The sequence below is a fragment of the Bos grunniens genome, chromosome 12, assembly GCF_055505025.1.
Source record: "Bos grunniens cultivar Pamir isolate PY7600 chromosome 12, Bosgru_T2T1.0, whole genome shotgun sequence".
NCBI classification, from domain to species: Eukaryota; Metazoa; Chordata; class Mammalia; order Artiodactyla; family Bovidae; genus Bos; species Bos grunniens.
In genome coordinates, this window is record NC_141176.1 from 92837204 (window position 1) to 92860199 (window position 22996).

At 59.7% G+C, this 22996-nt stretch overlaps 2 protein-coding genes across 4 annotated transcripts; both read left to right on the plus strand.

The window, feature by feature from the left end:
• Positions 1-709: 709 nt before the first annotated feature.
• F7 (coagulation factor VII) lies at positions 710-6860 on the plus strand. Of its 2 annotated transcripts, none has more exons than XM_086330675.1 (8): positions 710-804; positions 1896-2068; positions 3853-3877; positions 3947-4060; positions 4502-4642; positions 5183-5292; positions 5556-5679; positions 6204-6860. In XM_086330675.1, the coding sequence occupies exons 1-8, from the start codon at positions 735-737 to the stop codon at positions 6800-6802; spliced, it is 1356 nt and encodes a 451-aa protein (XP_086186801.1). In that variant the 5' UTR covers positions 710-734; the 3' UTR covers positions 6803-6860. The 2 variants fall into 2 exon arrangements, with proteins under 2 accessions (XP_086186801.1, XP_086186802.1); XM_086330676.1 differs by having other exon boundaries at positions 1908-2068.
• Positions 6861-8610: 1750 nt separating this feature from the next.
• Positions 8611-22857, plus strand: F10 (coagulation factor X). Of its 2 annotated transcripts, XM_086330664.1 has the most exons (9): positions 8611-8818; positions 8908-9341; positions 11479-11639; positions 15606-15630; positions 16580-16693; positions 17960-18091; positions 20014-20255; positions 21387-21504; positions 22198-22857. In XM_086330664.1, the coding sequence occupies exons 2-9, from the start codon at positions 8924-8926 to the stop codon at positions 22812-22814; spliced, it is 1827 nt and encodes a 608-aa protein (XP_086186790.1). In that variant the 5' UTR covers positions 8611-8818; positions 8908-8923; the 3' UTR covers positions 22815-22857. The 2 variants fall into 2 exon arrangements, with proteins under 2 accessions (XP_086186790.1, XP_086186791.1); XM_086330665.1 differs by lacking the exon at positions 8611-8818 and having other exon boundaries at positions 9246-9341.
• Positions 22858-22996: the final 139 nt, after the last annotated feature.

Genomic DNA, 22996 nt, shown 5'->3' on the forward strand with positions numbered 1-22996 from the left:
CGCCCCCAGCTCTCAGCAGGCCTCGCCAGCCCCCCTGCCCCGTGAGGAGAGCGAGGCTCAGAGGGGTGAGCCCCTCTAAAGCTGGAGAAGACAGAGCCAGGACCCCCAGGGGGCTGAGCCCAGAACGGCGACACCTGCCTCACGTGTCCCCGTGGGGCTCGGAGTCCCCCCAAACTCCTCCACAAATTCCACTACACCTGGGTCCTGAGCAACCGATAGTTACTGATAGTGACGAGCAGAGAGTCCAGAGGCCATCAGTCTTCCTCTTGGGGAGGGAGCGCCCGGGACCTGCAGGGACAGCTGGGCCCCATCACCCCTGCACAGAGGAAGGCACAGGGCAGGTACCCACCGTTTATAGGAAAGGGGGGCCTCCCAAGGAGGCTGGACACCCGAGGGAGCCCCACAGGGAGACTGCCAGCCCAGTGGCCCCGGGCATCCCGATTTCGTCCTGAAAGTCCGGGGTCCTGAGAAACCCGCCCGTGCCCAGCAGCCAGGGCAGCTGGTCACCCCCACCTGCAGCCCAGGGGCAGGAGGGCCCAAGGGACTAGCCAGGGGCCGAGACGCCCGGCCAGCCCTCATCCGCAGGCCCAGGGCCAGGACTGCAGCGCGGTTTCGGGAGGCCAGCCCCCTCCCCCACGGCCTCCAGCTCTGGGAGAACTTTGCCCGCCCTCCGCCACCCCCCCTCCCCTCCCCGGCCCAGAAAGTCAACAGACTGAGCAACCTAGGATCTGGCCATGCTGTCCCAGGCCTGGGCTCTGGCCCTCCTCTGCTTTCTGCTCAGCCTGTGGGGGTCCCTGCCGGCAGGTAAGTGGGGGAAGTTCCCCATTAACCCCATGGAAGGCCAGCCGCCCCGAAAGCTGGCCTGCGTGGTGGGCACTCCCATCTGCTGGGAGCCTGGCTGGGGGGTCCTCTCTGACTTGCCTGCCTTTCAAAAGATGAGCGGAGCTCCTGGAGCACAGGTCACGGGAGTCCCCTCCCAGACGTCTGGGGGCAGGCTCCCTGGCCACAGCGAGCCCTCGCCTGCCTCCACCACCCACCCCCCAGGCCCAGACGCGGGCTCAGAGGTGACCTGTCTCCCGCTCTGCTCTCAGCCCCTCGCAAGTGGACCCCCACCCCAAGGGACAGGGCACAGACGCTGCACCTTGATGCTCGGCCACTGCGGCGGTGAACATGACCCCCAACTGTGGACTTGGAGAGGCCTGAGTGGGAACACGGGCGGGCGGCTCTGTGAGCGGTCACCACCGTGATTCCCCAGCCCCAAGGGGTGGCCAAGGCGGAAGCCAGGCGCCGACACTGTCCCCTGAAACCCGTCCACGTCTGCCCCGGGGCCCATGCCGGCCGCGGGGGCCCTGCCCGCCGTCCTGCTCCAGTGCCGTGGCACCCGGGTCCTTCCTGTTTAACCGTCTTTTTTCACCTGGCATTGCTGGGCTGGGTCATTAGTGTTGCCAGTGACGTGTCTTCAGCTCTCCCAGCGGCCTGGTGTCTGTGGGGCTCAGAGCATCTCCTTAGGATAAACTGGAAGTGAAGGGACCCGGTCAAGGGCATGGACATGTTATAATTTAACAAACACATCGCCCTCTCCTCGCATATGAAGCTTATGCAGTGTTGCCCATTGGCAGCTGTGAGGAACTCTCCTGCTACAAACCAGCGGCCCGTGGGTGGGAGGCCTGTGATCCCATCACCGGGGTGGTGGCAGGGGTTCTGTGATCCCATCACCGGGGTGGGGTCAGGGGTTCTGTGATCCCATCACCGGGGTGGGGGACAGGGGTTCTGTGGTCCCATCACCGGGGTGGGGGGCAGGGGGCCTGTGGTCCCATCACCGGGGTGGGGGGCAGGGTAGTGGGGAGGTGCTGTTACAGGTTGGGGGACGGTGCCGGCGCCCCCGCATCTCACAGCATGCCCCCCAGTCTTCCTGCCCCAGGAGCAGGCCCTCAGCATCCTGCATCGGCCTCGGCGTGCCAACGGGTTCCTGGAGGAGCTGCTGCCGGGCTCGCTGGAGCGGGAGTGCAGGGAGGAGCTCTGCTCCTTCGAGGAAGCCCACGAGATCTTCCGCAACGAGGAGAGGACGGTGAGCTCGCCCGGTGCACTGGGGGCAGCCGGTGGGCTCTGGGCGCCGGGGGCTGGGGTCTCCCCATGCTGAGACCCCCTGCACACACCCTCCTCATCCAGAAGCACAGTTTCCTGTGCCCCCATCCCCCCAAGGATGGCCCCCTGACCCCGTAAGCCGTCCAGGCCCCGGGCAGGGCCGCCTGTCCAGCAGCCCTCAGAGACCCATCGGAGCCATCAGAGACCCTGGCCAGGGCCGCCTCAGGGATGCTCGAGTGAGGAGGGCACACCTAGGGAGCCTGTTCCTCCCCCAGCGGGGCGGAGCAGGCAGAGCGGGCCTCCCCTCCCGTCCACAAGCAAAGAGATGCCCGCTGAAATCGTCTCCTTCCAGGGGGCTGAGGATCAGGAGGCCAGGAGACAGGACCCTCTCTCCCCGCACACTCGAGGGACACCCCACACAGGACACACATCTGACACGCGTGGGACACACATCTGTCATGGGACACGAATCACACACACAGGACACACATCTCACACGCATAGAACACGTGCCTGGCACGGGACACACATCACATACACAGGACACATGTCTCACATGCACGGGACACACACCTGACACGGGACACACATCACACACATAGAACACACGTCTCACACGCATAGAACACGTGCCTGGCACGGGACACACATCACATACACAGGACACATGTCTCACGTGCATAGAACACACATCTGACACAGGACATGCATCACACACAGGACACACGTCTCACGCACACAGGACACACATCTCACACGCATAGAACACATGCCTGGCACAGACACACATCACACACAGGATGCATGTCTCACACGCATAGGACACACACCTGGCATAGCACACACTCCGCACTCGCAGGCAGGGCTCACACGACCCTTCCCAGGCGTGCTGAGGATGGTCACCCCTTGAGTCTGTGTGTGTGTTAGTTGCTCATTCGTGTCCAACCCTTTGTGACCCCATGGACTATGGCCCGCCAGGCTCCTCTGTCCATGGGGTTTCTCCAGGCAAGAACACCGGAGTGGGTTGCCATGCCTTCCTCCAGGGATCATCTCCCCCCAGGGACTGAACCAGCGTCTCTTACATCCCCTGCATTGGCGGGCAGCTTCTTTACCACTAGCGCCACCTGCGAAGCCCTCGGGGAGCATGCTGTGCTGTGCTGAGTTGCTCAGTCATGTCTGACTCTCTGTGACCCCATGCATTGTAGCCACCAGGCTCCCCTGTCCATGATTCTCAGGCAAGAGTGCTGGAGTGGGTTGTGGTTTTCAGAACCTTCCAGCCGTTTTCACCTTGTTTTATTCTCACAGTAACACTGAGTTGTTTCTCACTGGCCTAAAGATCCCTGGGGAGTCACTGTTACTGACGAGGCCCCTGAAACTGGCAGGGCACTCGTGCGTGTCTTTTCCACATTCTCCTCGGTCAGCGGGTGTCTGGACGGTCAGCACAGCATCGGGAGCAGCCCCGGAGGCTCGGGGAGCGTGGGGTCTCGTCCGTGTTCACAGCTCCATGGCAGGGCTGGTGCTAAAGCCTGGGGTTGGGACTTGGGAGAGGACATTCGGACCTCTGTGGCCTTAGCAATGGGAGGGGCGGGTATTAGAGAAAAAACTCGCTTCCCTAGATGAACCCACCTGTCTCCATAGAGCGGTGTGGCTTCCAGAGCCCACAGGGAGGGCTGGTCAGAAGCCCCAGCCGCCTGGCGCCTCCCCCGCAGGGACGTGAACGCTTGCCCTGGCGCCCACATCTCACGCGGCTTCCTCTTGCTCCCTCAGAGGCAGTTCTGGGTTTCCTACAATGGTGAGTAGGTGACTCCGACCCCATTTGCCGCCAGCCCCCGTCAGCCTTGTAACAGCGACTCGCCCGCAGACGGGGACCAGTGCGCCTCCAGCCCCTGCCAGAACGGGGGCTCCTGTGAGGACCAGCTCCAGTCCTACATCTGCTTCTGCCCCGACGGCTTCGAGGGCCGGAACTGTGAGACCGGTGAGGAGCGGGGCCGGGAGGCTGCCGACTCACCAGGCGGGAGGGGCCTCGGCACCCTCGCAGGCTTCCACCCGGGCGTCTTGGGTGCGGGGTTCTGCGTGCTGGCCCGCTGGACGCCCTGTCCGCTTCTGGGCTCTGGGTGCGGGGCAAGGCTGGGGAAGCCACTCATCTCTGTCAGCTCCCCTGCTCCTTGGCATGGGGGTCCCACAGCCCCAGTGGCCAATGTGCTCAGACCCAGGACCCCCAGGCCCGGTCTCACCCTCCTGGGTCGTCTGCGGGGTGTCCCCTGAGCCGGGACCCCCAGGCCCGGTCTCACCCTCCTGGATTGTCTGCGGGGTGTCCCCTTCCTCCGCCCAGGCCTGGCCCCTGGCCCAGGGAGGGGCAGCCACCGGGCTTCCTGCCCTGACCAGGGGCCGTGTCAGCTGTGCCCTGTGTCCGCAGACAAGCAGAGCCAGCTGATCTGCGCCAACGACAATGGCGGCTGTGAGCAGTACTGTGGGGCCGACCCGGGGGCCGGGCGCTTCTGCTGGTGCCATGAGGGCTACGCGCTCCAGGCAGACGGGGTGTCCTGCGCGCCCACAGGTGAGGACCTGGGCCGAGTGCTTCCACTCCCGCTGAGCGCCACCGCCCTGCTGTGTGTCCTCTGTAGCCAAAAGGTGGGCCCCGGGGGAGCATCCCTGAGCCTCACCAGGGCGAGGGGGTGCTCTGGGCGGAGGGAGGAGGCATCCTCGCCAGCCCTGGTCTCCCGAGGATCATGCGAGCGGCCTCGTCCAGGAGCCCAGAGAGAGCGGCCCCCTCAAACGCTGTCCCCTCTGGCCTGGGGCTTTCCCGGAGGCGGGTGGGAACCAAGAGCAGGGGTGGAGAGTGGCCAGGCTGCCTGAGACGCTGCTCACCCCGCGCAGCACGTCCCGGGCCCTTTGGTGGCGTCAGGCTGCCTGTATCCACCCCCGGATACACCAGCAGGACCCAGGCCCACGGGCCCTGCCGCCCGGCCCCAGCAGCTCCCCCAGGGCCCCCGAAACCCCGGCCAAGAGCGGGCGCAGCCGCCAACACGGGGCACTCACTGGTGCAGCCGCACAGCCTCCACCTCACCCACGTCCTGCTGACTTCTGTCCCACACAGTGGAGTATCCGTGCGGGAAAATACCTGTTCTGGAAAAAAGAAATGGCAGCAAGCCCCAAGGGCGAATTGTGGGGGGCCACGTCTGCCCCAAAGGGGAATGCCCCTGGCAGGTGAGGCTGCAGGCCTGGGGGAGGGAGGGCAGGGTCGCCCAGCAGGTGAACCTCCAGGACTGCTGGGTTGGGCCTGGCTGACGCTCTGCCAGAGCAGAGGACCCCAGCCCGGCATTTCCACGCTCTGGCCGGGGCCCACTCGCTCCCTGTCCCCTTACCTGGACGGACGCAGAGCCTCCAGCAGCCCCTACACGGGTGCAGGGAGGGGAGCCCCAGGTGGCCGTGACCATGACGTCATCCCCGCTGTGTGCCACGCCCACCAGGCCATGCTGAAGCTGAACGGGGCGCTGCTGTGCGGGGGCACCCTGGTCGGCCCGGCCTGGGTGGTCTCCGCCGCCCACTGCTTCGAAAGGCTCCGGAGCAGGGGGAACCTGACGGCTGTGCTGGGTAGGTGGTGCGGGCGCCCCCCGACCCCGCAGAGCAGGCCCTCAGAGGAGAGTCTCGGGGCCAAGATTCCGGGCTTCCAACCACTGCTCCCACGAGCAGCGGCGACTTTCCCAGAGAGAGACGCATGCAGGCAGCGTGTGAGCAGGCCCCACACCCCAGGGCCCCTGTGCCCACCCCCCGCAGCCTCTCCTGCCCACACGCAGCCCCGGGTGATTCCGCTCCCACCAGGAACCCCACAGGGGTGCCCTCCCCAGGTGCTCTGCCCGGCGGGCTTACCGGATGACTGGGGCCCCAGGGGGCAGGGGAACTGAGGCACCCCTCCTCATGCACCATGCTGCCCACCCAAACCCCACTCACACCTCCAGCAACTCTGAGTCTGGATTCGCCCCAACTCTCCTGCCGGCAGCCCCGGGAGGATGCCCACCCACCCTGGGGGGCGGAACGTGTGCCCCTCGCTCCCAGGAAAGGAGCCTGTGGTCCGTGTGGCGAGGGGGGCAACAGCAGATGGTCCTGGTACTCTGCAGGCGAGCACGACCTCAGCCGCGTGGAGGGCCCAGAGCAGGAGCGGCGGGTGGCGCAGATCATTGTCCCCAAGCAGTACGTGCCGGGCAAGACGGACCACGACGTGGCCCTGCTGCAGCTGGCTCAGCCCGTGGCCCTGGGCGACCACGTGGCACCCCTCTGTCTGCCCGACCCGGACTTCGCGGACCAGACGCTGGCCTTCGTGCGCTTCTCAGCCGTCAGCGGCTGGGGCCAGCTCCTGGAGCGCGGGGTCACCGCCCGCAAGCTCATGGTGGTGCTGGTGCCCCGGCTGCTAACCCAGGACTGCCTGCAGCAGTCGCGCCAGAGGCCTGGCGGGCCTGTGGTCACGGACAACATGTTCTGCGCTGGCTATAGCGACGGCAGCAAGGATGCCTGCAAGGGGGACAGCGGGGGCCCGCACGCCACACGCTTCCGGGGCACCTGGTTCCTGACCGGCGTCGTCAGCTGGGGCGAGGGCTGCGCGGCAGCCGGCCACTTTGGGATCTACACACGGGTCTCCCGCTACACGGCCTGGCTGCGGCAGCTGATGGGCCACCCGCCGTCCAGGCAGGGCTTCTTCCAGGTCCCGCTGCTGCCCTAGCCCCTGCCCTGCAAATAAAGCCGCTGAGCGTGCCTGGCGCCCAGGCGCCAAAGGCGGAGATTCTCCTGTGGTTCCGGGGCAGGGAAGCGGGGGGAGGGAAACAGAAATGGAGACTGGGAGATGGAGAGACACAGAGAGGGAGGGAGAGATGGAGGGCGGGAGAGAGAAAGACCCAGAGTCAGAGACAGACGAGGAGGGTGGCAAAGGGGCCCTGGAGGCGCAGGAGGCATTGGAAGTGCCTGGACCGAACCGGAGGCCACACACGCGGGCAGCACAGGGCCGGTGCCGTCCTCGCTGTGACCTGCGCCACTTCCAGTCTGGCTTGTCACTCACCCTAGCGTTGTGTCTTCATTCTGGGTAAATGTGAGCACCCCCCACTCCCCATGGTGATCGGCCTTCCACGTCCCTCTGAATGTGCGGCACAAGCAGCCTCGCATGCTGCATGCCTGCCCCTCCCCTGCCCCCTGCCCACAGGCAGGCCCGCCCCCTCCTGCTCTCCCTGCACGGTCCAGAGTCGTCTCTCAGAGACCCTCACGCTGGTCCTTGAGCCGGGCTCCTCCACAGTCACCAGCTTTGCTGAAGTGAACTCTCACGTGAAGCCATTTCCAATGCAGACGCTCTCCTGGGTTTGGGGGCTGCGTGTCTCTCCCAGCTGAGGCCCCAGGAGACCACACAAGCCTGAGGACCGGCAGGGCCCTCCGCAGAACGCAGGCTCCCAGGTCCCCCCAGCTCGGCAGGGTGGGCGGGGCCCTCAACCTACTTTTTATGGAGTCTCTCAGGTGACAGTCACACAGGCTGCAGGGGTGGAGGAAAGAGGAACCAGGTCGGGGAGCTCCAGACCCCACCCAAGCCTGGCCTGGTGGGTGCCCGCACCCTCGGGTCTCATCTGTCCAGCCCAGTACACCACACTTAGGGTTTTGGGGCCATGCCCTGCCGGACGGTCCAGCCATGCCTCGTGTCCTGAGCAGGGCTGGGAGAGCCTGGCCATGCGCCTGGACATACCCATCGCTCAGGCTGCCCAAAACAGCAGTGCTGAGTTGCTGGGTCAGAGGCCCCCGGGAGAAGAAGTCGTCCGACTTGCAGACTCGTGTGCTCACCGCCTGGCCTCCGCTGCCCCAGGCAGGCGGTAGTCTTTGGGGTTCTCACTGGGCACACACGTCAAGCACCCCGACCCTGGGCTGGGCCCCCTGGGGCCACTCCGGCTCCAGCTTGGCTGGTGCCCGCAGCCTCACCACTAACCCTCTCTGCCCCCCATTTCATCTGTAAATGGGGTCCTGCTTCCATGAAACCGGAGCAGGCGGGATGAGGTGTGGGGACGATGGGTCACCCGGCTGTGGACCGTGAAGCGGGTTGTCCAGCATTCACGCAACCCCAGCTCACAGCTTAGGCTACAGACACTCGGGAGACTCTAGCCAAGATGTCCCAGGCCCCCAGAGACCTCAAGCCCAAAGCCTGCTGTTTCTTCCTGAATCGAAAGCTGGCTGGGCTCCTCTTCCTGGAAGAGGAGGGGAGGGGGCTGAAGGGACTGACTGGGTCCTGGATGGGCCTCACCACACCCAGCAATGTTGGGGAGCATCGCCCGCCCAGACTGCTGGGTGCAGGCACGGGGCAGGGGCGACGCAGAGAACAGAGGAGACCTCACTTTACCACAGCGACCTCTCTGCCAAAGACCAGCCCTGCCTGGGTGCCCAGCGGGAGTGTCTGGGGACATCACAGTCCGTTCAGCGCGCTGGCGCTTGCCCCGCACCTGCTGTGAGCGGAGCCTCTCTCCACGCTGGACACAGGCCTGGTGCGCAGGCGTCCCACGTGGGGCTGGGCAGGCATGCTCGGCCAACAACAGAGCGTGACCCCCTTGCTTCCCAGGACCGCCCGTTGGCAGCTCGCAGACGTCTCCCTGCAGAGCCCCGCTCAGCCGCAGCGGTCGTGTCCCACCCCTGCTGCTCCCCAGAGGGGCGCTTCCTGGCTGGGAGAGCAGCCCCCAGCCCAGCGTGGTGCCCTCACCTCCCACCCAGCCTGGTAGAAAGCCCTGGGTCCTAACCCCACGCCCACACCCATGGCCGTGGACGGCACCCCGCCTGTCTCTAAAGCTCAGTTTTCTGTCCTAGAAAAACAGATGGGGAAATGAGACATGACTTTTATCATGGTCGTAAAGATGAGAACAGAGCTGGATGTGGACGTCTGGGAACCACACAACGACGCTCCTGTTCTCAGAACAAAGTGCTCTGCGCACACGCCAGGCCCCTGGACACGGCTCAGGATGAGAGTAAGCTCGGCCGGGACCTCCCTGGGGCTGCAGGGGCAGGGCGGCCAGGCCCCCAGAGCCGCCCCCCGCCCCCACAGGCCTGGGCTCCAACCAGCGGCTGTGATAAGCAGGCTGGGCGCCAGCCGCCCTCCAGCCTGGGCGAGCGGACCTTGCCCTGGAGGCCTGTTGCGGCAGGGACTCACGGCTGTCCTCGGAAGGGCCCCACCATGGCGGGCCTGCTGCATCTCGTCCTGCTCAGCACCGCCCTGGGCGGCCTCCTGCGGCCGGCGGGGAGCGGTAAGTGGCCCTCACCCTGCGGACTGCAGGTGGCCCCGGGGGAGGGGAGGGGAGGATCCTGGCGATGCCCTTGAACTTCCTGAGTGGAGAGTGGGTGCACAGCCCCTGTGTAAGCTCGGCCTGAGATGCTGGCTGTGGTTTCAGCCTGGGGAGCTCAGGGCCAGGTGTGTCTCCCCGTGGGTGGGAAGTCGGTCAGAGGATCAGAGCAGAGGGAAATGTGGACAGAAAGAGACGGGGAGAGACAGAGAGAAACAGGGGCAGAGGGGGGAGGACAGGAGCCCCGGGAGGGGCAGCAGCAGGCAGAGGCAGGGAGGAGCCCCTCGTCTCGGGGAGCAGAGGGGGTCACAGGCAGAGGCAGGGAGAAGCCCCTCATATGGGGGAGCAGAGGAGGATCATAGGCAGAGGTAGGGAGGAGCCCCTCATCTGGGGGAGCAGAGGGGTCACAGGCAGAGGCAGGGAGGAGCCCCTCATATGGGGGAGCAGAGGGGAATCACAGGCAGAGGTAGGGAGGAGCCCCTCATCTGGGAGAGCAGAGGGGTCACAGGCAGAGGCAGGGAGGAGCCCCTCATATGGGGGAGCAGAGGAGGATCACAGGCAGAGGTAGGGAGGAGCCCCTCATCTGGGGGAGCAGAGGGGTCACAGGCAGAGGTAGGGAGGAGCCCCTCGTCTGGGGGAGCAGAGGGGTCACAGGCAGAGGCAGGGAGGAGACCCTCTGTCCAGGGGAGCAGAGGGGTCACAGGCAGAGAGGGGCTTCCAAGGCAGGGAAGAGACGAGGGCCAGTGCCAGCCCCTCAGGCTGGCTCTGCCCGGAGAGGGGCTGCCCGACCTGAGACTGCACAGGGCGGGTTCTGGGCCTCCCAGGACCCAGGCCCGTCCTGGAGGCCAGAGAGCAGAGAGCGCAGAAGCAGCCCCAGACCTGCCTGCGTGCTTGCCTGCTGGGTGAGGCAGAAGTCCAGGAGCCCAGGAGGCTGGGAAACAGGGAAGAGAGAGAAAGAGGCAAGTGGCACAGGAGGGTGGCCATGCAGGGGAAGGGGGGTGCTGTATCTCCAAGCAACCACTTGCTGGTGGAGAGGTCTGGAGTGTGGGGAGGGGCCCACAGAGGACAAGGCTGAGCCTGGCCCCAGTAGGAGAACCAGCTGTCATTAAAAGAAGGGTGGCGCGGGTTGGAAGAGAAAGTAGTTGGAGGTAGGACAACCAAACACTTAGGAGTTCCATACACTCTCTAAAATAACCCTAAGAGAGAGGGGTTGTAACCCCCGCTCGCCAGTACCCGGTAGTCGGTGACCAAGATGTATTTGCCGCCGGAGACGGCTGACTCTGCAGTCCTGCGTTTCAGTTTCCGACACGCGGAGCTTGGGGCTCTGAGACAGACTAGGGGGAACAGTCACTGCGGGGAGAGTTGCAAACACAGAGCTCAGGACGTGAGCTGGGACTGGAAATATCAGCTGGGACTAGAAACATATCAAATATATGACCCTGAGTCATCTGTCTTAGTGAGAAACTAAATTCTTCAGCAGAACAGAGGTAGAGAGCCCAGGCAGAGTGCCAGAGGAAGGAGCCAAGGGCCTCCCGTGGAGAGGGGGCAGACGGGGCGGGAGCGTGGGGACGGCTGAGCACAGACACGCGGGGAGGACCAGGGACCCCCAGACCCCAGACGCTGTCACAGGCAGGTCACGACTCCTTTGTGAGTCACGAAATCAAGTTAGCCATTTTTTAATGAAACGGGACAGACTCAAGCAGGAAATTTTGTAACAGGTACTATTTTGTAGAAAATAATAGTAAGCACCATTTCCTGAAACTTGTTTTACTCGTGGGTTTGTGTGTCCTGGCGCTTGAAACAAGTCACGCTTTCAACTGTAGATGGTGTAAAACCAAGTCACAACTCCCCATCTAGCACAGAGCTCAGGCCTGGGGGAGGGGGCAGAGGGCACGGCTGAGCCCAGGGCAGAGCGGAGGAGTGGCCCAGGAGGGGCAGGCCCCAAGACCTCCAGCAGGGCAGAGTTCCAGGAGGTGCGGAGCTCTGCGCGGGCAGGCGGGCCCCGGCGGGTGCGGCTCCGGGCACCGTCTGACCCGCCGCTCACGGGAGGCAGTGCGTGGCCACGTGGCGAGCCCGTGACAGCCTTGTCCTCCCGCCCCAGTGTTCCTGCCCCGGGACCAGGCCCACCGTGTCCTGCAGAGAGCCCGCAGGGCCAACTCATTCTTGGAGGAGGTGAAGCAGGGAAACCTGGAGCGAGAGTGCCTGGAGGAGGCCTGCTCACTAGAGGAGGCCCGCGAGGTCTTCGAGGACGCAGAGCGGACGGTGAGGAGCCGTGAAGCCCGGGTGCGGGCGGTGAGACGCGAGGCGTTGGGTCTTGGAACGGGCTCCGGGCCGGGCTGCACACAGGGTCCCCGGGTGCTCTTCACCCAGGCGTTTGCCAGACTCTCGGGGTCCAGGTCATCTCTTTAAGTAACAAGGGCGACTAACACCAGTAGACGTGCGTGCTCTGCCCTCCTCAGCATCATTCCCCACACGCTCTTCCTACTTCCTTATAGCTGCCATCCTTATAATTTGACAGTGTTGGACTCTTAGTCTGCTTTGGCCACGCCCCACTGCCCCGGGCACCTTGGTTCCCCAACCAGGGACTGAGCCTGCGCCCTCGGCAGTGGGAGCTCGTCCTGACCACCGGACCCCAGGGAGTTCCCTGAGTAATCCGCACCGTCAAGGCGAAGTCTCAGGTGAAGTTAGAAAACACTTTCAGCTGAACAAAGTGGGTGTGCAACAGAATCTGTGGAAGCCGCCAAGCAGCGCCTACGCGGAAGTTTATAGAATCACTGTGCTTACTGGGAAAGAAGTTCTCACAGTGACACTTGAGGCTTCCACCTTAAGACACACACACAAAAAGGCAAACCCCAAAGAGGAGAAATCAGCAAAATTAAAGACATGCAAAATAACAGAGAAGATAAATAAAACGGGTAAGATTTAACAAGATTGATAAAAAAGAACACAAATTATATCAAGAATGAAAGAGGGGACATTACTACAGGCCTTGTATATGGTAAAAGAATAATAGGTGAATACTATGAAAAATTCTATGCACAAATTTGGATGGCATTTGGACAATTTGGAGGAAATGGACCAATTCCTCAAAACCTTGAATTACCAAAGCACATAATATGACGGAGGTATCTGCAGATTCCACTTCTTAGGTAAAAGCCTTTGAACAGGAAATGTCAGGGCCCAGATGGGGTCACTGGTGTTTCACCAACATTTAAAGAAGAAATAACACCAATTCTGTGTATTCGTTTCTAGAAAAGAAAAGGAAACACTTGTAAGTTAGTTTTCAATCAGCTTTACTCTGATACCAAACCCCACAAAGACAGAAGAAGGAGGGAGGGAGAAAGAAAGGAAGAAAACTATAAAACAGCACTTCACATGAGCCTCTCATAAAAATTCTCAACAAATTATTAGCAAGTTGAATAAAGTAGATACAGATATGCATACAGAATAAATACAGATACAGATTTCTAAGGATAGACGATGACCGAGCGGGTTTATCCAGGGCACACAAGTCTGGCTCAACATTTAAAATCAGTCGTATGGACGTCCCCGGTGGCTCAGATGGTGAAGAATCTGCCTGCCTGCTTTTCATCCTAGTGGATAAGGTAAGGGAGCAGGCCCTGGAATGGGCCTCTCCTCTTAAATCTTGTTCCCAACCCTGCAGAACAGGATGGGCACGCTGCCTTGTCCCACCTGCTGTTAAAAAAATATTTAAAAAAAAAAAAAAGAATCTTTCTGCAATGCAGGAGACCTGGGTTCAATTCCTGGGTTGGGAAGATCTGCTGGAGAAAGGATAGGCTACACACTCCGGTATTCTGGGGCTTCCCTGGTGGCTCAGCTGGCAAAGAATCTGCCTACAATGCAGGTGACCCCAGTAAGATTCCTTGGTTGGGAAGATCCGCTGGAGAAGGGAACGGCTCCCCACCCTAGTATCCTGGCCTGGAGAATTCCATGGACCGTGCAGTCCTTGGGATCACAGAGTTGGACGTGACTGAGCAGCTTTCCCGCACTCGCTCGGTTAATCCACCTGGAGAGCCCACCTCGTCCTGTCACCTGATACAGAGAAGCACCACTGAGGATGCAACAGCCATTCGTAACTGCAAAGACTTTAACCAAATCACAACTGAAAAGGACCTTTTTCAACAAGATGAAGACTATTAACCACACCAAAAGCTGAGTGCTTTCCCTGATACTGGAAGAAGGCAAGGATGTCCACTCCCAATACTCCTAATCCATCACTGCACTGGAAGCCCTAGCCATGCGGAAGGTTTAACAGTAAGTTAAGAAGAAGAAATAAAACTATCCCTATTGGTCAGTGACATGATAATCTACATAGAAAATCCCATGGAATCTAAAAAAAACTCCTAAAATGTATGTGTCTAGCAAGGTCACAGAATACAAGGTCAGCACACAAATATTAATCATATTTCTGTGTAGTAGTAACATACATGTGTGTGTGCTCAGTCACGTCCGATTCCTTGCAGCCGGCCAGGCTCCTCTGTCCAAAGAACTTTCCAGGCAAGATTACTGGAGTGGGTGGGTTTCTATTTCCTTCCCCAAGTAGTGCACAGTTAGAAACTAAAGATTAAAAAGAATTAATGCTACTTAGTATTGGCCCAAAGAAAAATACCCATGTGTAAATCTGGTAAACACACACGATCTATATGCCGAAATCTACAAAATGCTGTTGAAAGAAAGAGAATCTAAATAAGTAGACATAGACTGCTCATGGTTTGAAAGACAACATATTAAGAGATTGATTCCTCCCAATTTGATATATAGATTTAATGCAATGCAAATCAAACTTTCATCAGATTGAGACAAGCTGATTCTAAAATTTGAAATATGGGAAAGCAAAGGAATTAGAATACCTGAAACAGTTTTGAGAAAGAAGATAAAGTTAGAGGAATCACACTACCTGATTTAAAGACGTATTATAACGTTACATTACTCACAGAGATACTGAAGTGTGGTACTGGTAAAGGAATAAATACAGATCAATAGAACAGAATAGAAAGCCCACAAATAGACCCACGCAAATATGGCCAATTGATCTTTGACAAGGTGCGTAAGCATTTCAGGGGAAAAAGAATTCTTTTTCAAAAATGGTATTGGAGTAATTGTACATCTATATGCAAAAAAGAAAAAAGGTCAGCTTTTTCTCACAACTACACAAAGTTAACTCAAATGCATCACATAGCTCTAAGGATAAAACAGGAAACTTTTAGGAGAAAATTTTCATGACACAAAGTTAGGCAAAAATTTTTAGATGTGACACCAAAAGCGTAATCCATGAAAGGAAATACGGGTAATTGGACTTACTCTCAATTTGAAGCTTCTGCTCTGTGAAAGCACTGTTAACAGAGTGAAGATACGGGCTGCTGACTAAGAAAATATTTGCAAGTCTCATATCTGCCAAAAGATTTGCACTCAGACTTTATAAAGAACTCCCACAACACAAGAGAAGAAAATAAACAGTCCAATAAAATACAGTGAGCGAAAGATTTGAGCAGACATCTCACTGAAGAGGGCATGTGGACGGCAGATGAGTGCAGAAGACACTCGGTGTGACTCGGCGTTCCAGAACAAGCTACCGATACGCGCTGCGACTTGAAGGAGCCCTTAGCGTAGCAGGCACTTGTCCTTGTGAATTTGTTACAGAGTTTGAATGTGATGCATAAAGTTTCTGATCTGCTTCTGAGCCTAAGTCCTTGCTTTAGAGATTTTACTTCAATTGCTCTTGTTTCAGCAAAGTTTCTCCAAACGGAAATTAGTGGAAAACAAACAAGCAAAACATATAGAAACGTCTACGTTCAAGAAAAGCAATTTCCAATTACAGTTGAAACAAATAATGCGAAAACCTTGATTGTGGTCACAGACGTAGTGATTTTGCTACAATGAAAGCTAGGAAAGTAAGTTAGTGTTACAAAGTGTTTTCCAGCCGCTGGGGCTTCAACTGTTAGCAAGCAAGAAGATGGATGCTAGGATAGGATAATGTATTACACCAACATGTATTTAAAAAAAAAGTGTTCGAAGCCACAGCTTTATAAATACAGGAGATCTGGAAAAAAAAATCCCTTTAAGATTGAATAGTTCTAGAACAGTTTGTCCCAAAAATGGTCTCTGTTTGGGAAATAGGCTATTCACTTGAGTTATCAGATTATGGCTGCTACTGGTATGAAATGCCTGTTTTCCCTAATGCACTTTAAAATCTTTTTTCGCTTTTAGGATGAATTCTGGAGTAAATACAAAGGTGAGAACTTTTCTATTTTAATCCTAATTGAGAAGGACTCATCAGGGTAGTTAGATGGGAGAGACTGTATTCAAATTTTGAAGATGGTTCCTGAGTTTCCTTTCCTTTCAGGTGTAAATTTTACTCGTCTGAGACTTTTCCCTTCTGAGTGCTTCCGGAATAGTTATTGTCAAATAGTTTTTACGGTAACTTTATTTAATTCTAGTTTTGTTAATTATATACATTTAAATCAGTTCATTCCCATCTGAGGATACCAAATTCCATGGCAATTTTTCAAAACCCAAGTATATTAGGTAGAAACAAAAGAAGAGAATCTGAAATATTGGGTCCTCTCATAAGGTAACCATCTTGATGTAATGCTTGTAGCATCTGAAGTGGTATGAGTTATAACAACGTTTTCATTCTGGTGACCGTGTTCAGATTTCTCACAGTGACAACTGGACCTATCCCTGAATTACAGTGTGCACATGTGCCGAGAAATGCAGAGCCGTGTTAGCGCTGGGCAGGGCTCTCTCTTCTCCTTTCACACCCAGACGATTGGCTCGCGCAACCAGACACCCTGCCTGTTGAGGCTCAGTCCAGAACAAGTGTCCGGTGATCACCTAGCCTCCAGCCTCCTTTTGTGGCACCCACTCCCCAGCCCAGGGCTCCTCTCCCTGATGTAAAAATGCTGTCACTGCTTGGAAAAGCACTGTCAAATGTCCCAGCAGGAATTGGAACACTCAGTCTAGCTAGATAAATCTAGCTAGATAAATGCCCCACGCACGTGTTGCTGCAAAGAGGGCTGGGTAACAAAGTCCAGACAGGACAACTTGTTTGCAGGAAAACAGGAAGAGCCCCAGGTTCACTCGAGTTGCCTGAAAACGTGTGCCAAGACCAGCACAGCGCGCTCGCTTCCCTGACGCGGGCGTTGGCTGCGAGCGCCAGTCTCCAAGTGCTTGCTTTGCAGATGGAGACCAGTGTGAAGGCCACCCGTGCCTGAATCAGGGCCACTGTAAAGACGGCATCGGAGACTACACCTGCACCTGTGCGGAAGGGTTTGAAGGCAAAAACTGCGAGTTCTGTGAGTTCCTCTTGCTGTGCCTTCCGGTCAGAGCTGCCTGGTGGGGTGGAGAGCGGGGGCCAGAGGTCCCGGGAGGCCCGGGAGGCCCCGGCGGCCACCGTGGCTCAGCCTGGCTCTGCAGGTTCTGCCTACAGCAGCAGGAAGCGCGTCACGGCCCCTGGGTGGGGGACAGGGGACCCCAGGCGGGTCCCTGCTCCTCTGAGAAGCCGCGGAGTGAACATTCGTGCAGGGCGGGCCCCTTAATGTGGGAACTGGCATCTCTCCTGCTTCTTGTGATTCTGGAAATTCGAGTGATGTCAGTGCTGAGTGCCCGGGATTGTCCAAATCTGACACAAGTAATACTACATAGAAAAATCGCTGAGTTTTCCTAATACAGAGATTACTTTTTAACAAAAATTAGGTGAGTAGTAGACCAGTTTTCCCTAAGGAGAAAGCTTTGAACATCTGCTTTTCGTTTCTGAACATATAATTCTGAGAGCACGCTCTCAGACTGGACACTTTAGGACTTCCCCAGCGGTAATATCAGTCGTGCCTCTGCCCCTCTGCTGTCCAGGGGGCCCCCCTGCCCCACGCCCCAAACCGTTTGGCTGACCCAGGGGCTGGCGGGCATGTTTTCTGAAGTTTCTGTAACGTTTGCCCTGTGAGCAGCTTCTCATCAAAGCCCAGGGTGAAGTGTAAAGCCAGGTGCCAGGGCGGCAGGGCTGATGGGTGTCAGGAGTCTGATGCCCAGCACACTGGAGGCCGGGTGATGCCCCTCCGCCCGGCTGTGAGGTGCCTTGTGCCCAGCGCCTCTCGAGACCTGGGCGCTCTCCTGGGAGGCGTGTGGCCTCCACCCCTTCACCAGCAGGTAAACAGACTGCGGGTCTAGGTAACCCACCCGGGTCACTCAGTCACGATGGACAGCCTGCTGAAGCCGGCTTGAGTCCAGGAGCCGGCTGCCGCACCTCCTCCCACCACGTGGAGGCCGGACCCCAGGGCCTTTATGCCGCGGGGGAGAGAGGCCTCAGAGGGGACCCCCGGCCCCTCCAGCTCCGCTGGAGTCCCGCCTCCCTGGCCAGAGCCTGCCGCACTTCTGAGGGCTGAACCTGAGACCCTCTGCCCCCAGGCCTTCTCGGCAGCTCCCCGGGGCCTCAGGAAGCCAGGCCCCCCACCCCACGGGAAGCGGGAAGCGGAGCGAGGGACAGGGCCTGCCCAGGGTGCTGGCCTGGCCTCGGGGCCCCCAGCCCATTGGCCGGGCAGCACCCTCAGCTGCGCGCCTCCCCACAGCCACACGTGAGATCTGCAGCCTGGACAATGGGGGCTGCGACCAGTTCTGCAGGGAGGAGCGCAGCGAGGTGCGGTGCTCCTGCGCGCACGGCTACGTGCTGGGCGACGACAGCAAGTCCTGCGTGTCCACAGGTGGGTGGGGGGTGCGGGGAGGGGGCGCACAGGTGTGGGGAGTGGGGGGTACTCGGGGGTGGAGGGGGTGTGGGGAGGGGGGAGTGGGGTGCGGGGAGTGGGGTGTGAGGAGGGGGCGCACAGGTGTGGAGGGGTGTGGGGAGGGGGGAGTGGGGTGCGGGGAGTGGGGGTGCAGGGAGTGGGGGTGTGGGGAGTGGGGAGCGGGGGGGGCGCACAGGTGTGGGGAGTGGGGGGTACTCAGGTGTGGACTAGGGTGCAGGGAGGGGGGAGTCAGGGTGCAGGGAGTGGGGTGTGAGGAGGGGGCGCACATGTGTGGAGGGGGTGTGCGGGGAGGGGGGTGCATAGGTGTGGGGAGTGGGGGGTACTCAGGTGTGGACTGGGGGTGCAGGGAAGGGGGAGTGGGGGTGCAGGGAGGCGGGGAGTGGGGGTACGGGGAGTGGGGTGTGGGAAGGGGGCACACGGGTGTGAAGGGGGAGTGGGGGCGCAGGAAGTGGGGTGTGGGGAGGGAGGGAGTGGGGGTGCGGGGAGAGGGGCACACAGGTGTGGGGAGGGGGTACTCAGGAGTGGACTGGGGGTGCAGGGATTGGGGGCGTGGGGAGTGGGGTGTGGGGAGTGGGTGCACAGGTGCAGAGAGGGGGTGCAGGGAGGGGGGTGCACAGGTGTGTGTGGGGGTGGTAAGGGCCAAGCCTCCAGGTGGGGAGCATGTTCTGGAGACAGTGGTGTGTGAGGCTGCACACAGTCCGGCCCCTAGCAAACTGTGGAGCTGCTGTCATGGTGCCCGGAACCCTGGGAAGGGCACGTGCTTGGGAGGCTAGAGTTACCAGCACCAGACCTGTGGGCCGGCCAAGGAGCCTCGGATGGGGTGCAAGGGCCAGGGGAGAACCCGGGGCCATCCAGAACTGATTTGGCTGCAGTGGGTCAGACGGAAATGGCTTTTCCCTTGATAAAGCCGGACACCACGCATCTGGCCCAGGAGCTCAGGCGGGGCTGAGTGAGGGCCCGGGTCCTGGGGGTGGGCGAGCTGCTCCCCACCGTCTCACACCCCGGGGGAGGTCCTATCTGACCGGGACTCCCCTCATGTGGGGTGGGGTTGGGCCAGAGCACCTGAGAGGCCATGGCCCCGGTCAGCCCAGCCTCCAGCAGGCTTCCCACTGGCCCCGTAGTCCTGACCAGCGGGGGTGGTTAGGAATGCAGAGTCCAGCCGCAGGCTGGGGTGGTGGGCAACTTCAGGGCAGAGGCAACTGTGCCCACCGAGCCTCTCAGCAGGCGGAGGACAGTGAGATGACATTTCTGTTGGTTAAAAAAAAAAAGTGAAGTCGCTCAGTTGTGTCTGACTCTGTGACCCCATGGACTGCAGCACGCCATCTCATCCTCTGTCATCTGCTTCTCCTCCCGCCTTCAATCTTTCCCAGCATCAGTGTCTTTTCCAATAAGTCAGTTCTTCACATCAGGTGGCCAAAGTATTGGAGTTTCAGCTGCAGCATCAGTCCTTCCAGTGATTATTCAGGACTGATCTCCTTTAGGTTGGACGGGTTGGATCTCCTTATGTTTAACACACATGGCAGAGTTGACAGGGTTGGGGGCACTGTGCCCCCCAGTTCCCCTGCTCTGCCATCATGGTCTCGATGTATTAACACCAGCCATGTCACCCACTGCCCCATGGTCCTCTGTTCATCCACAGCCCCCTGACTTTTGCACGCATCCCAGCAGATTGCAGAGGCCCTGAGACCCCTCAGCACTGACCAGCCAGAGGTCAGGGCTCCCACCCGTGACCCACCCCCACCCAGCAGGACACAGGGCACCCCACTCCACAAAGACTCCTTGTGGGCCCTGCCTTGTCCCCAGGCACGCTCCTCTGCCCGCTCCTCCCCTGGAGTGGACTGTGTCCTCCTCGCCTGGCTGAGCTCGTGCGCTTCTTTCAGAGCGCTTCCCCTGTGGGAAGTTCACGCAGGGACGCAGCCGGCGGTGGGCCATCCACACCAACGAGGACGCGCTTGACGCCAGCGAGCTGGAGCACTACGACCCTGCAGACCTGAGCCCCACAGAGAGCTCCTTGGACCTGCTGGGCCTCAACAGGACCGAGCCCAGCGCCGGGGAGGACGGCAGCCAGGTGGTCCGGATAGTGGGCGGCAGGGACTGCGCGGAGGGCGAGTGCCCCTGGCAGGTAACTGCGGGGCTTGGAGGCCAGGTGGCTGGGGCGGGGGAGGCGTCTGCTGGGCACTGCAGGTGGCTGAGGGCCTGCTGTGGGCGATCGGGCCCCGAGGAGCCTGGGCTGCAAAGGCTGGGCCTCGGGCCTCTCGGTCACCACGCCCCCCACCAGGCAGAGGAGGGGCTCCAGTCTGGGCCATAGCGTGGGGTCTGTGGGCACAGGGCGGTCCCCCAAGGCTGGTGTGTGCTCTTGGGTTTGACAGGAGGCAAAAAGAGTCTCTCTCCTTGTTTCACTTCTAATTTGAAAGATTCTTTTACCCAAACACCTAAGTCCTGAAGAGGCAGATGGTGCCTTAGCGAAACGTATATCCATTTGTTTCCAAGGTAAAAAGCCACTCTTTGGTTGTTACTTTGGACTAAAGTCGCCAGACTTAGCGAGTGAAGCACAGGCTTCCCTCACATATGACTTTCAGGTGAACAATGAGCAACAGTTAGCAGCACGTGTCCCAAATACCACGCCGGACACACACACTGAAGACGACTTGCTGTTCACTTGAGTGGGTTTCACTGGGGCCTCTATCTACCCGGATCCCTTGCTTGGACCTCGGGGTTTTAGTGTCCAGAGCCAAGATCGCTTCTCCTACAAGTGACGTTCCCAGAGCTGCGACAGTCCTCAGTGATGACGTCCACTGGCCCACAGCTACGCGCTGGGTCTGCGTACGTCTGACGTGTCACGAGCCCGTGGAGGGACATGCCACACCAACCACCATCCCCAGAGAGCGTGCTGCGGGTCACGGCGGCTCTGGGCATTTTGAGTATCAGTCTGAAGGCACCAGGGCATCTTCTCCAGAGTGTAATGTTGCCACCCAGGAAGGGCGGGGAGAATAAAGACCAGGAGGGCCTGGCGGGCGAGTCTGGAGCCCACAGCACTGGGCACTTGGCAGGACCGTGGGGTCCACGGTGGGCTGGCTCCGAGAACCAGCAGGGCTGGGCAGGACAGCCCGTGGGGGTGGGCACTGGGGCACTGCCCAGGGCCTCGTTCTAGCCTGAAAACCCCACGAGCCCTTCTGCAGGGAGGCCCACTGCCGGCGGGGGCGTGGAGGAGGCCAGTTAAGGGTAACGCTCCCCAGCACCTGCCCCTCCCCAGGCTCTGCTGGTCAACGAGGAGAACGAGGGATTCTGCGGGGGCACCATCCTGAACGAGTTCTACGTCCTCACGGCTGCCCACTGCCTGCACCAGGCCAAGAGGTTCACGGTGAGGGTCGGTGAGTGCCGCCCACGCCCCCAGCGCCCTCCTCCTGGTCAGACACTGGGACCGACAGACGCTGGAAACACGGGGAGTTAAAGCCCTGAGACCCTGGGCCGGGGGAGAAGGGGGAAGAGGGGCCCCCTCCTGCAGGAAGCCTACCAGCGCCCCCAGCGGCCTGCATATCCCGTCTGGGGGTTAATTCCGATCACCCCCCTTCTCCACCAGGTCTCAGCTGCTCCGTGAGCACCCGGTGAAAGCCACATCCGCGATTCCTAACTTGCTAGTTACATTGCCTTTTCATTACACATTTCACAAGTTTACAGGCGAACCTCATTTCGGTAATGTTAGATACTGTCAGCTCCACATGTAATCAGTTTTTGCAGTACTCAGGAGAGATTTTCAGTTATTTTCTTCATTCTGAGTCTGAGAACAGCACACATGGGTTCTGACCCGTGCCCACCTGGCCCTGTGGCCTGGAGGGGTCTGGCAGTTCAGACCAGGTGGCTGGTCCCACCCACGAGTGGACAAGGGGTCAGTGACCGCTGACACCGGCTGGGAAGCAGAAGGCTGTCTCCCCGCCTCGTGCTTCTCGCCTATATTTCACATTGTCTAGTGACCGCGTGCCAGTCTTTAAGCAGAAACTATCACGACTACTTTAAGGTGTCAGCGACGTGCTGGCCCCGAGCTGATGGCCCTGTCCTGTCCTCAGGCGACCGGAACACAGAGCAGGAGGAGGGCAACGAGATGGCACACGAGGTGGAGATGACTGTGAAGCACAGCCGCTTTGTCAAGGAGACCTACGACTTCGACATCGCGGTGCTGAGGCTCAAGACGCCCATCCGGTTCCGCCGGAACGTGGCGCCCGCCTGCCTGCCCGAGAAGGACTGGGCGGAGGCCACGCTGATGACCCAGAAGACGGGCATCGTCAGCGGCTTCGGGCGCACGCATGAGAAGGGCCGCCTGTCGTCCACGCTCAAGATGCTGGAGGTGCCCTACGTGGACCGCAGCACCTGTAAGCTGTCCAGCAGCTTCACCATCACGCCCAACATGTTCTGCGCCGGCTACGACACCCAGCCCGAGGACGCCTGCCAGGGCGACAGCGGCGGCCCCCATGTCACCCGCTTCAAGGACACCTACTTCGTCACGGGCATCGTCAGCTGGGGAGAAGGGTGCGCGCGCAAGGGCAAGTTCGGCGTCTACACCAAGGTCTCCAACTTCCTCAAGTGGATCGACAAGATCATGAAGGCCAGGGCGGGGGCCGCGGGCAGCCGCAGCCACAGTGAAGCCCCCGCCACCTGGACGGTCCCGCCCCCCCTTCCGCTCTGAGCGGGCTCCCTCCCTGCCTGATTACAGTTGTGTCCTCTCCTTAGTCTGGGCCTGTTCTTGCCCCACGGAAGCGGAAATGAGACTCCAGGGACCAGCCCCGGGCTGCCTCCCGTCCCCCGCTGGGAGTGCCCCCGGGATTCGGGAAGGACGGCCCAGCTCCGGGAAGGAGCCTCAAAGCCTGT